Here is a 13,096-nt window from a genome sequence, read left to right on the forward strand (position 1 = left end):
CTGTTAGAAAATAGAAATTAACTACAATTTATAATTTATAATTATAAAATATATAATTTATAATAAAAAGTCGAATGTCCTAGTCAACCTGTTATTAATACATTTCTTTAAGTAAACTAACCATTGATAAATTCTCAAGGGAATTTGCTTTTATAAGCAAAAGGAAAACCAAAAGCTTCACCTTACAATTTCCCACTTCAGAAGGAAAATTTTCCATTTTTGCTCCATATTGACATGACAGTATCGCACAGCTGCTGCATGTCTATGATGAGAATCTCCCGTTTCACCACATCCCAAAGCTGCTCTACTGGACTGAGATCTGGTAACTGTGGAGGCCGTTGGAGTCCAGTAAACTCATTGTCATGTTCTAGAAAGCAGCTGGAGATGATTTTAGTTTTGTGACATGGTTCATTATCCTGCTGGAAGTAGCCATCAGAAGATAATAATAATTATACTTTTTTAATCCCGTTTGGGAAATTTGGCTCTGCATTTTACCCATCCCTAGATTTCATAGCGAGTGGGTTGCCATGTTTTGATGCCAGGGGATCAGTTGGGAACAAGAGCCTTGCTCAGGGGCCCACAGTAGTTCACACTTGGTCCTCCAGATCCTAGCCCACTTGTGTAACCACTAGGCTCACCATCTGGTCATAAAGGGATGGACGTGGTTGGTAACTCACGTAGGTTGGGATGTTGAAATTATGTTTGGCTGGTACTAAGGGGCCCAAAGTGTGCCAAGAAAATATAGCCCACACCATGACACCAGCAGCCTAAACCACTGATACAAGGCAGAATGGATCCAAGCTTTCATGTAGCTTCCACCAAATTCTGACCCCATCATCTGAATGTGGAACTGAAATGGAGACTCATCAGACCAGCAACATTTCTCCATCTTCTATTGTCCAGTGTTGGTGAGTCTGTGTGAATTGTAGCCTCAGTTTCCTGTTCTTAGCTGACAGGAGGCACCCGGTGTGGTCTTCTGCTGCTGGAGCCCATTTGCTTCAAGGTTGGATGAGGTTTGAGGACGCCATCTCCTTCATTGTTCACCTGAGCCTAGTACATCTGGAGGAGAAGAACATTCATGTTCGGATGCTGTTCTTGGACTTCAGTTCAGCATTTAATACTATCATTCCACAACATCTAGTAGACAAACTGGGACTCTTGAGATTCAGCAACTGGTTGTGCAACTGGTTGCTGGACTTCCTAACTGACAGATCACAGTCAGTGCAGGTCGGACAAAACACCTCCAGGGTTATCACCCTCATTACAGGCTCTCCCCAAGGCTGTGTCTTGAGCCCTCTGCTGTTCAGTTTGATGACATACAACTGTGCCCCCAGGTCTGCCACCAACCACATTGTGAAGTTTGCGGACGACACAACAGTGGTGGGCCTCTTCAGGGACAACAATGACTTGGCCTACAGAGAGGAGGTGGAGCAGTTGGTGGGCTGCTGCAGAGACAACAACCTGATCCTGAATGTGGACAAAACTAAAGAGATTACAGTCTACTTCAGGAAAAACCAGCCCAGTCATGCTCCACTCCTCATCAACAGCAAGGCTGTAGAGGTGGTCAGCAGCACAAAATGCCTGGGGATGCACATGTCAGACGATCTCACCTGGTCTGTAAACACTGCGTCATTGGTTAAGAGGGCAGAGGATGTACTTCCTGCCAAGATAAGAAGAGCCCACCTGCCCCCAGCCCACCCTCACTACATTCTACAGAAGCACCATAGAGGCCTCTGGAAAAAGGTTCCGCAGCATTTGGTGCAGGACTACTAGATTCTGTAACAGTTTTTTCCCTCAGACCAGCAGATTGTTGAACTCTTAAAAGGGAAGCTTGTGATAGACATTATTGTGTGAGCTGGCCTAAAACTTTATTAAAGCTGTTATAAGATGAAACGTAATTGTAAAGCTTAGGATATGATGATCATGTGGCCTTTTCACTCTAAAAACAAAACTTACAGACGCTGGCCAGTTCTCTTTGTAGCTTCCCTTTTTCCTGTCTACTAGCAGGGTGAAGTAAAGGGCAAAAGATCATGTGCTGTCTCAAGATGAGTCTCGTTTCGTTTTATGTAGAACTCTCTCCAAATAGTTCCGTTTTACGAAGAACTCTCTCTAAGTTGCCCCTATTAACCGCCATTAATAGATATCCCCATCGAGTCATGCATGATGATGATGATTGTTGGAAAGGGCGTGATCAGAGATCTATATAACTTTGTGTTACTTCCTTGTTTGGCAGAGAGATCTCTCTGCATGCTCGATTGCATGTATTTTCTTTGTTTTCTCTTTGCTATAATAAACTTGTAAAAGACAGTTTGACTCGGCATCGTTTCTGATTCTCCCCACAAAGATTTTTCCAGCACAAGCTGCATCCTCTCTTAGCTGTTTTATTTATTCTTATCTATTTAGTAGTCTTATCTGTTTTTAGCTGTATATATTTCTTTTCAATTTTAAATTATACATGTATATATATATCTCAGTCATGACATATGTATATGGACATCTTTTAATAATCTTTAACTGTATGTTATATTTTATTTTATTTAACTGTGATGAGCCCATGCAACGAAATTTCATTCTGTATGCACTTGTTGCATACTAGAATGACAAATAAAAGTGTAAAGTCTAAAGTGTTGTGCATTAACAGATGTTATTCTGCATACCTTTGATGGAACCAGGGGTTGACTTCTTGTTGCCTTTCTATCACCTTAAACCAGTTAGCTCATTCTCCTCTACATCAGGTATGTTGATCACAACTGCTGCTCACTGACCTCCAACAACCATGTCACGTTCAAAGTCACATAAACCCCTTTCTTTCATATTCTGACGCTTGGTTTGAACTTAAGTTGTCTTGACCATGTCTACATGTCTACTGATATGGGTTTGCTGCCATGTTATTAGCTGATTTGATATTTGTGTTAATAAGCAATGAAACGGTGTACCTAATCAAGTTGCATATAAGTGTATGTTTTCAAGCAGACAAAAAGGAACTTTCCTTATAATACCCCCCTTTAATCTAAGAGTAATTCACTTAGTACTGTAAACAAATTTTCCCCGGAACCCACTGGCTTCAAGAACGAGGACTCGGCTGGCAAGTTGGACATTATGAGGAAGAAGTTTATTGAGGAGCGATACAGACACAGAAAATAACAACTGATGCATTTCCCCAATTTAACATTATGCCCTCTGCTAAACATGGAACCACTTTGTTGCTGGTCTTCAGCAGCTTTTTTTCTTTTTAAACTTAGCCATTCTCCTTCTGTGTTTAACTTTGGCAATAAAGAATTGTAATTTGTGCCTGTAAGGCAGTCTAAATTAGAGAAAGGAGAGCATATAGTGAATAGAGACATAGAGAACAATTAAAGCGCTAGGATTCTTGATGAGGTCTTAGTAGTCCACAGGTACAGTATCTCCTTATCATTACCTATATACACCAGAACAAAGTTTAGGCCCACATACACAATAACAAAGTGACAGAGAAGCACTTGAACATTGACAATACAACCTCAAGCTCTGATGCAAACCCTGACAGACTGACTTCTAAAAAGAGAGCAAAAAGAGGAGTCGAGGTTTGTGATGTGCATGGGGTTGCATGGCTCAAAATTGAAAAAAAAAAAACACTAAATGCAAACATTTTAAAGAATTTGTATTATCTGCGTAACTGATAAACATGTTTGGTTTTTTTTAGATTAATTAATTAGTTTTCTTTCTTTTTTTATTCATTTGCAAGCTGCAGCTCCATCCATCTGACCAGTCAGCATCTGAGTCGGAGCTTAAGGCCGTAAAGGTCACAGTTTGACCATTGTTACAGCACAGGTGGACACCTATGACAAGGTTACATGTATCATTGAGGCTGTTTTCCATATAGAGAATACTAGAGGTGCTCCTCAGCCTTGCTATGTGTGTATGACTGCTACCACAACACAGGAACAGCTCACAAAAGTCAAACATTAAACTGACCCCCCAGAGGGTTTTTATGATTCATCATTAACATCTTTGACCATGAAATCAAATAGAACTGAAACGCCAACAAACGTGCAGACAGACGGCACATGCACACATGTCCTCACACTCCCCATTTACACACACACATACACTTGTATACACAGCATTATTCACACAGAAAACGCATATACACACTTATACTAAAATACAACTTCTGTTCCTAAGAGAACATCAAGCTGATAATCAACACTTAAGGTTGGGGCATTGTACAATAAATTAATACAATACTAAATCAAACTCAGCCTACATATAGGCAAATTAGTCCCTCCCTCATATAGATACACATAAAACACACACGCACACACTCTACATACACGCACTCCCATGCAATAAAAGCAGCTTATGTGCCATGCTGCATTTTGGAATGAGGAGGGCAGTATGACTGCTGAGCATATTTTCATTAAGAAGCAGCAAGTGGGGGGGTGTGGTGTGACTAGACGGGAGGTTGGTGGAGTTGGGGTGAAGGATGATGGATACGATTTCAGGGAGCTGATATTGAGTAGTGGACCCGCAAAGCAAACCTGGATCACAGGCGAGCAACAAGCACACATACACATACACTACAAGACCATACTGTACATAGATATATGGACGTCATCACCTGGCAGGAAATTTAGGTTCAAAGAGGTCAACAACTTCGGTGTCTGCACTAAGAAGAGACCAGGACAGCAGAGCCATGGCTAGGAGAGGAGGGATGGAGTGGATGAGGGAAAGGAGATAAGGGTAGGAGGCATCCCTTCTGATGATTTTTATGGGGCTTGTCTTGTAGGTGATGGAGGTGGCCGCCGACTACCGAGAGAAATCAGTAACGATGTGGTGAAAAATGGAAGAAAATAAACATTGATAACAGAAAAAAAACAGAAGACAAGAGAAGAGAATGAAAAAGATTAGAGAAATACTTTACCATGCATATACAGTATATACTTACCCATTGGTTTTAATGAAAAAGTATGTCTAAACTGGTAATCACTCTGTGATTTTTCTGCTTGTATAATGTTATATATAAATATAATGTTATTTATACAGGTTACTATATCACTACCCATCAATACCCATCATCTTAGGTCATCTAACCCTTTGTCTGATAACAGCAAAAGAACGAGGCAATCATCAGTTCAAATGAATAAAACAAAAAGCTGAGAAAAACCATGAGTGTGACTGAGATGCTTAGCGTCCCTGTTACTATAGTAACTCCTATATTCTACCAGCCTCAGTAGCAAATGGCGGAGGAAGAGAATGACAGATGCTGCAGGGGACAGGCTGACTGGATTACACTGAGCAGCACACATAGGAAAAATTATCATATATTTCTGGTTATCTTTTGCTTTGTCCCATATTGGGTTAAATCTCTCTGTGATGCACAGAGCTGTGACTGAGCTGCTCTGCCTCACTTCAACGTGCAATGTCAGTCTTGATTTTTTGTACAGTGATATTATCAATACTGAATTTAGATTTCACTGCAAGAGAAAATGGATGCATGACTTGGAAGTGTAATAAAAATGTCAAGCTCAAAAAAGCCTCAGTGTGTGAGAGTTGGCTGATGTCTTTCTCAAATAAGACACAAATTTTCAACGCTAAATACCCAAAAGAATCACAGAGAATGATGCATGTTTTTTCTTTCCTACATTTTATTTGTTTACTAATCAAACCAATGCTATCTATATATTAAATATGAAGCTACAACATGCTATTAGTTAACCTAGCTTACAACAAAGAAGATAAAGAAGATAAAGAAGACAAAGAAGATAAAGTCAGGCACATAACGTCAAAAGAGAATCATTAAAACCATTCCTATTATATAGATCATATAGATCAAACTAAAATTAACATTATGAACAATTTTAGTCTTAAAACCATCAGTTTATCTGTTTCACAGATTTCAAGCCCTTGTGCTAAGCTAACTATGCTCACTATACTAAGTAGTAGCTTCATAATTACAGTGAAGCACAGATATGAAATTCTTCCTCTAACTCTGACTTAGAAACAAATAACAAGGTTTCCAGAAAATGTGAATAATCATGACTAAATAATGTTCTTCTCAAAACAGATATTTCTCCATTTATTCTTAACCTGAACAACTGGTGCATTGCTCAGTTTTAGGCAAAAAATAATCACAGAATACAGCCAAACTTAAAGGAGTCTGTGCTAGCATGAGATGGGAGCTGCTCAACTGATTTAAGGGGACTTCCTATAGAGGCCAGAGCCAAGCAGATTTCATGTTATGGTCTGGAAAAATATTAACCTTAAGCTAATGGCAAATAAAGAACACTTGTTGGATATTTGAAAAATGCCAAAAAAAAAAATAAATAAAATAAATAAATAAAATAAAACTAATGTCAGCATCAAAGTTTGCTTAAAGGAAAATTTATAATTTGTAGTTGTTTCTCCATTCTAGAAAAAAAAGACTATTAATCTTGTGGAAAACTGTAATTTTTAAAGATGAACACTAATATCTGCACTCACCTAGGGATGCTAGGAGGGGCCCTGTTTGGGCGGCTGGGAGCCTGAGGGCTGTCAGCACTATTATTAAAGGGCCCCAGGGGTCCTGGGCGGTTTGGTGGTGGCGGGGCTCCTCGTGGAGCCGGGCGCTGGCCTGAAGACATCCTCCTGGGGGCTGTGGGGCTTGGCGGTGGCGATCTAGACAGGAGAAAAAAATAAATAATGTGGTCAATATAAGAGATAAAAGGAACAAAACAAAACAAGTATTTTGAAAAAAATAATGTAGATATTTGATGCCATCTTAAACATTTGCAGCCTGTTTGAATTTCAGTTTCAATTTCACATTACCTGCGACCACCGCTGGATCCTCCAACCCAGGAAGTGTCAACAGGTGGAGGCAAGGGGACGGTGATAGTAGAGGTGGAGATGTCACCGATGATGGCCAGGGCCTCCTTCAGGGCCTGGTGGGTCCTCAGCACCTCGTCCCTCCTCTGGGCTTGCTCCTGGGACTCATCCATCAGGGCATTCTGGTCGCCAGCCGAGTACAGCTGGGCCAACAACTCTGCATTGATGAAGTCTTTCACCTGGAGGGAGGAAAAAGATGAATCATCATTTTATCAATGAGGACAAGGACAAGGTTGTGTGTTGGTAGGTATCTACAGAAGTATTATCTTCATTATTAACCCCTGACTTGTGAATGTATTAACATTAAGCATGAAAAACGCAGCCTTACATGGACAAATTAAGAAGTGCAGTTACTTTTATTAGAAAATTGCAGTCTGTCTTCTATGGCATTTTCACTTTGACCAAATTGGGCTGTTAGTTTGACACCTCTGGTTTAAATCATTCTTAAATTTGAGGAGTTTTTCTGTTCATTTAGGGCATTATTGATCTTCCAGTGTCCCTATCACTTTTGGTGTACCTCAAGGGTCCATTTTGGGGCCACTGCTTTTTAACCTATATTTGCTACCTGTGGGATCTATGTAGAGGTAACATACAGTAATATTCCTCTCCATTGTTAAAATCAGACAGTAAAAAATGCACCACATCCATTTTCTAACTAAGTGATTTTAAGCCTTAGATAAGAACTGATATGGTTTGGGAGATCAAATCCACTTGATAATGGCATTCTTGACCCTGTGATCCATGTACTCGTTATGCAATCAGAAACCTGGGTGCCTGGTAATAACAGTTCTTTTAAGATGGAGAAGCAGGTTGGTGCTTTCTCCAGGTTCGAGTGATTTGCCAAGATGAATCCATACTTCCTTCTTAAGGACTTGGGGAAAGTTATTCATATTTTAATTACATCAAAACGTAATTATTGTAAAGCACCATATTGCTTTGGACAAGTTGTAGCGTCTACAGATTGCTCAAAATGCTGCAGATAATCTTTAAACAGGTATGGAAAGGCATCAACACATAACACACCCGGTCACCTAACCAGTTTCTTTTTCAAGACCTAGATTAAAACGCTGAGGTAATCAAGCTTTTTCTGTGGCTGATCCATGTTTGACACTTTATAACACCATATTTTTGACATATGTTTATAATGTATTTGTCATTCAAAGATTTAAAAACAACTATATATAACCAACTGTGTGGGAAATGAAGATGTTTAACATTAATGAGGTGAAAACTGTGGAGCTGTGTTTGGATAGATTTCTTTTAGAAAAAACTGCGAAATACCCATTCTTTATGCCACTGTTATCAAACTTGGACTATGATTTGTTAAGGCATCAGGCTGTGGCCCTGATTGTGTCAGCTAACAGCTCATAAATTCAGCCATTTGCTTTTTAAAAATAAATTCAAGCTACCATTTCTTTTTTTTTTAAGCATGTTCAAGCATCTCTAAATCAGTCCTGGTATCAAATAGGGTGATTCGGACTGTTTAGAGGGGAAAAAAATGTGTTAGCTTTCAAAAACAGACTAAAATCATCATAAATAAATTCTATTTTGGGGATGCCATGAATAGCCATCTGAGGACATTTTTTACAGAAATGGGAAGGTGTTGATTTAATGTGCACAACTTGTAACTTGATTAAATCTCACATTGTTGATCATCAGATGCATGATGGTTTTGGGAATGAGATCTCGGATGCACTTGTTGACGATAGCCATGTAGGAATCCACCAGATTACGGATGGTTTCCACTTTACGCTCAAGCTGAGGGTCCATGGAGAAATTATCCGAGGTGGTGGTGGAGGACTCACTCTCAACCTGGAGCAGTAGAAAAGCAAAGATTCCTTTAACAATGGGAAACAGACACTTAGATTTAGCTTTAACAAACTATAGAAATTTCCTCACTGGCTGCTGGGTCAAAACTAAAGCCAGGTGAGACCCAGACAGCCACTTTAGTAATAATGTTTGGATTAGACGGAGCAGATGTTTGTCTTTAATGGAGGATGAATCAGTTTACAAACCGTAGTGGTCTTCTCAGGATAGACCCCAGCACGTAGGAGGGATGACTTCCAGCTGTCCACATCATCCTGAGAGTCACAGGCCAACTCCAGGGTGCGATTGTCTTTGTACACATTCCTAAATATAAAGAAGAAGGTATTTAATGACATAACACTTTAATTAAGGATTCTTTAGAATGATGACAAAGCTTCTTATTGTTATGAACTGCATTCAACAAGACATCTGGAAGTAACAATTCTTCACGGTATCATTTTCTGTATGAGGTTATTAGTCTCTCATTCTGTTGTGAAAGAATTTTGGTTCACTGTTGCTCCAGTTCATTGAAGTTTTTTAATCATACATTTAAAGTCATAGATCTACAAAGATCCCACCACAGCCCTTCAATCAGGTTGAGGTCTAGAGCATGTTTATATGACCATCAAAATCCTATAACAAGGAGTAATCAGATAATTGTGATAGATCTGGCATGTCTACAAGCACTTCTGAAATGCCATTTTCAGAAAACCTTTGTATACATTTTCCAGTCCATTATCAGATTTCTTTCGAGTACATACGTAGTGATGAAACTTCTTGTTATTTTTAAACCATTTAGACCTTGTTGAACATGGTGTTAATGTTAGCTGCTGTTGTGGGAACTAATACGCTAGAAAAATAGACTACATGTCAACATTTTACTTCCTTTCTATTCCTTTACTTCCTTTCTATGTTTTTATTTTTCTGTTCCAGTCACACTGAAACTGTACCACTTCCGTCTGTTTAACAGAAGACACTGAAAATACTTTAGGTCTTTTTGTGTATATGCAGATGTAAAAAAAACAAACAAAAACAAAATCAGATATACAAGTCTACATGCACAAAGCCGTGTGAGTATGGGGAGACATCTAGGTGTGTTAATGCATGTAAATAATTCTTTATGTTGTATATTTGCTGCTTTGTTTAGGATCATTGTCCTGTTGCATGAACCAGTTTCAGCCAAACTTTAGTTGTCAGACAGATTCCCATACATTTGACTCTAAAATACTTTGGATTACAGAGGAGCTGATGGTCCACTGACTGCAAGACATTCAGGTCCTGAGGCTACAAAACAAGTCCAAATCATCATCCCTCCACCACCAAGTTTAACAGTTGGTTTGAGGTGTTTGTAGAATAGAACTTTATTGTCATTGCAACAAAAAAGTACAACAAAATTGCTATGATATGCTATTTGCTTTTCACCAAACATTGTGTATTATGACCAGATGTATGGCAAGCCGTTTTAACATTTAATAGCCAGACGGGATATGTGTTGCAGATATTTGTTTTTCAATTCTTCCTATCCAAAAATAACATTTCAAATATCCACAATTTAATTTTTACTAGGACAAATGACGTCACTTTCCCCATTCATGTCTATGGGGCGTGTCATTACAGACAGTCATAATTAAATTGCAGATATCTACAACTGAATTATGGATATCAGTAATTCCAATTAAAGATATCTACAATATAATTTTGACTAGTCATAATTCCAATTCAAGATATCTCCAAATGCCCTTAATTAAAGATATCTGCATTTGATTTTCGAGATATCTTAAAATGAGTTTTACCTAGCCAGAATAACATTGTAGATATCTTGAATTGGAAAATGATGTTGCAGATATCTGTAACAAAGTGAGAGTGGCGGAGGCGGCCATGTTGGCTGGTTGCACGTTATAAACAGCTGTTCATCGTCTTTACTGCATTATAATCTAATGACTAAGTCACACGACTTTAATGGTAGAAAAGTAGCCACAACGTTAGATTTTTTTTTCAGTTTCCGACTTGCAAAAGAGGCTTTGGACAGCAGGTTGAGGATGTAACATCGGATGGCCCGGTCGCTGCGGTGAGGGAAGGACACCACGTCCAACACCATCTCCCTTCATGCGTGTTTGCTCTCGGCATTTCCATAAAGGCAAGTAGGAGAGTTTTTTGTTGTTGCTGCTGTTTTTATTGTGTAAGTAATGTTAATGAATATACTTTATTTGGTTTTTTAAAGTCGCTATATTCGGTTAACTTCACTGATAAACTACAGGCAAAGAGGGAGGAATATAGAAATGGGTTCATCTGTTTGTGTTTGATCAGTGTTTATTTTGTTTAATCATCTTTATATTAAAAACGTCACAGAGTGAATGACTGTGAAGATACAGGTAAATACCAAGAGTGCTCTGTGGGATCTGATGGGATGTTAACTGGTTGGATTAAGTGGTTAAGATTGTGAAATGTAATGGAAGCATCCACTGTTAACTAGTTTTTTAATAACAGCAAACATGTGATTGCAGGTCAACCAGCTTAAGAAATGATGGAGGCTGGCTCAGATTGTGCACCATCCCTGCTTCTAGGACACACATCAGTTACACCCACAGCTGATCAGCTGATCACAGAGGAAGAGACACATGATGATGATGTATGTGTATAGTTAGATAGTTGGAAGTTTTCATAATATTTGTGCAGCAGAAATGTGCATTTTTTCGTTTTTGTGTACATGAAAACATGAAAAATAAAGTGTGTGAATGGCATTTTAAAGTCTTTTTGACTCTTCATTGCCTCTTAAGCACATAAATATCCAGCGTCAGTTTGATAATGAAAATTACATAAAATTTTAATTACATTAAAAATCTTGTGGAGATAAACACTGAATAGAAACATGATTGTTAACCAGATGAGAAGCTTGACAGTTTTACTTTTTCATAAGTTTTTATTGAAATTCTCAGTCAGTAGCAGCACAACTGTAAACAGATTAAATTTCAGTATAAGAAAATACAGAATATGCACACGTGATATAATAAAAACACTGAAGTTGTGGCAAAATATCTTCAAGTAATGTGTTTCACATCTTTGCATGGCAACACTGAAACAATAGAGCGTGCAATTGTGCTACAAACAGTGCAAACTATGTAAATTAGTCAACAAGAGGAACAATGAGAGCAGATCCAGAAGTCTTCTTTATCTGCTGCAGGCTGTAGACCTCCATGATGACCCAGGGCTTCAGTGGTGAGTCGGTCAGATGCTGGGAGTACAGGACCTGTAGACACACACTGGTAGACAAACAACAACCGTTTACAACAGTGTTCAACCGTTTGCTTTATTTAGCTTCATTTATAAGGACGTCTATTATTACAGTTTCTGGTTTACAGGCTGATGACAGACTGACAAATTAGCTTGAGTAATTATGTTGTATGAACATGTGGCAGGATTATTAGATCATTTAAAACTTTTTCTGAGTTATGTAATATAAATTTGAAGATTCTTTTCCAACATTGTAATGCACATTAATCATTTATGCCCACCATTTAAATAAGTAAAGAAAATCTGACAAAACAAGTAAAGTAACAATAACCACCATCATAACTTCACTAACAGCAGGTTAGCTTACCTTTGCAGTGAGACTATATTTGCAGTCCTGCGGTGGAAATGTGAACAGATCCTGCACCCAGACATTCCTGAAATGTCCGGAGCTTCCAGAGATTTGTTGTTTCTGAACTGTTCATAGGTGTAAGCACTGACATCATAAACGAGGTAGCTTGTCATGTCCAGCGATGAAGTTGGAGGTAGTAATGTAGCATCGTAGCTCCATTCCTTAGCTGTGGGGTCTTAAGTATCAATGTTATTGATTGTTGATCAAACCCATTCCAACCATCGACCGGATTCTTCAACCACACTACCGCCATTCCTTCTGCATTTTCATCTCTACATGCACTTAACTTTAACACTGTTCAAATGTTTTGTTTAATGAGCCAATGTCCCTTGGAAAGTCTGCCATTGTAATGAGCAACGAATGGGATGCCTCGCACGAGCTACGTCTTTCACAACAATTCTGACTAGTCATAATTACGTTTGAGATATCTTGAATTTTAATTCTGGATAGTCAAAAATGAATTACAGATATCTGTAATTGTCATTTAGGATGTGTGACGAGTCGTGTGTCAGGAAAAGTGACGTCATTTCAGATATCTGCAATTCTTTTGCGACTAGCCAAAAATGAATTACAGATATCTCTAATTGTATTTTTGACTAGTCAGAATGAAATTGTAGATATCTTTAATTAAAATTCTTACTAGTTATAATATAATTACGACTAGTCAAAATTAAATTATGGATATCTATAATGTTAATTCTGGATAGTCACGTTTAACTATTAAATGTTAAAACGGCTTGCCATACAAATGTCTCCACTTTGGTTTGATCTGTCCAAAAGACATTGTTCCACGTGTCTTGTGGGTTG

General features: G+C 38.5%; 1 protein-coding gene across 1 annotated transcript in view; it reads right to left on the reverse strand.

The window, feature by feature from the left end:
- Positions 1-3,093: 3,093 nt before the first annotated feature.
- LOC121644340 (dynamin-3-like) overlaps positions 3,094-13,096 on the reverse strand; it is a 31,452-nt gene continuing 21,449 nt past the window's right edge. The window contains exons 17-21 of the mRNA XM_041992232.1: positions 8,859-8,973; positions 8,488-8,655; positions 6,787-7,022; positions 6,463-6,636; positions 3,094-4,788 (exon numbers count right to left, since the gene is read on the reverse strand). Of these exons, the coding sequence (XP_041848166.1) occupies positions 4,749-4,788; positions 6,463-6,636; positions 6,787-7,022; positions 8,488-8,655; positions 8,859-8,973 (733 nt within the window). The 3' untranslated portion in view covers positions 3,094-4,748. The remainder of the gene's footprint in view (positions 4,789-6,462; positions 6,637-6,786; positions 7,023-8,487; positions 8,656-8,858; positions 8,974-13,096) is intronic.

The sequence above is a fragment of the Melanotaenia boesemani genome, chromosome 8 (genome assembly GCF_017639745.1).
Source record: "Melanotaenia boesemani isolate fMelBoe1 chromosome 8, fMelBoe1.pri, whole genome shotgun sequence".
Classification (NCBI taxonomy): Eukaryota; Metazoa; Chordata; class Actinopteri; order Atheriniformes; family Melanotaeniidae; genus Melanotaenia; species Melanotaenia boesemani.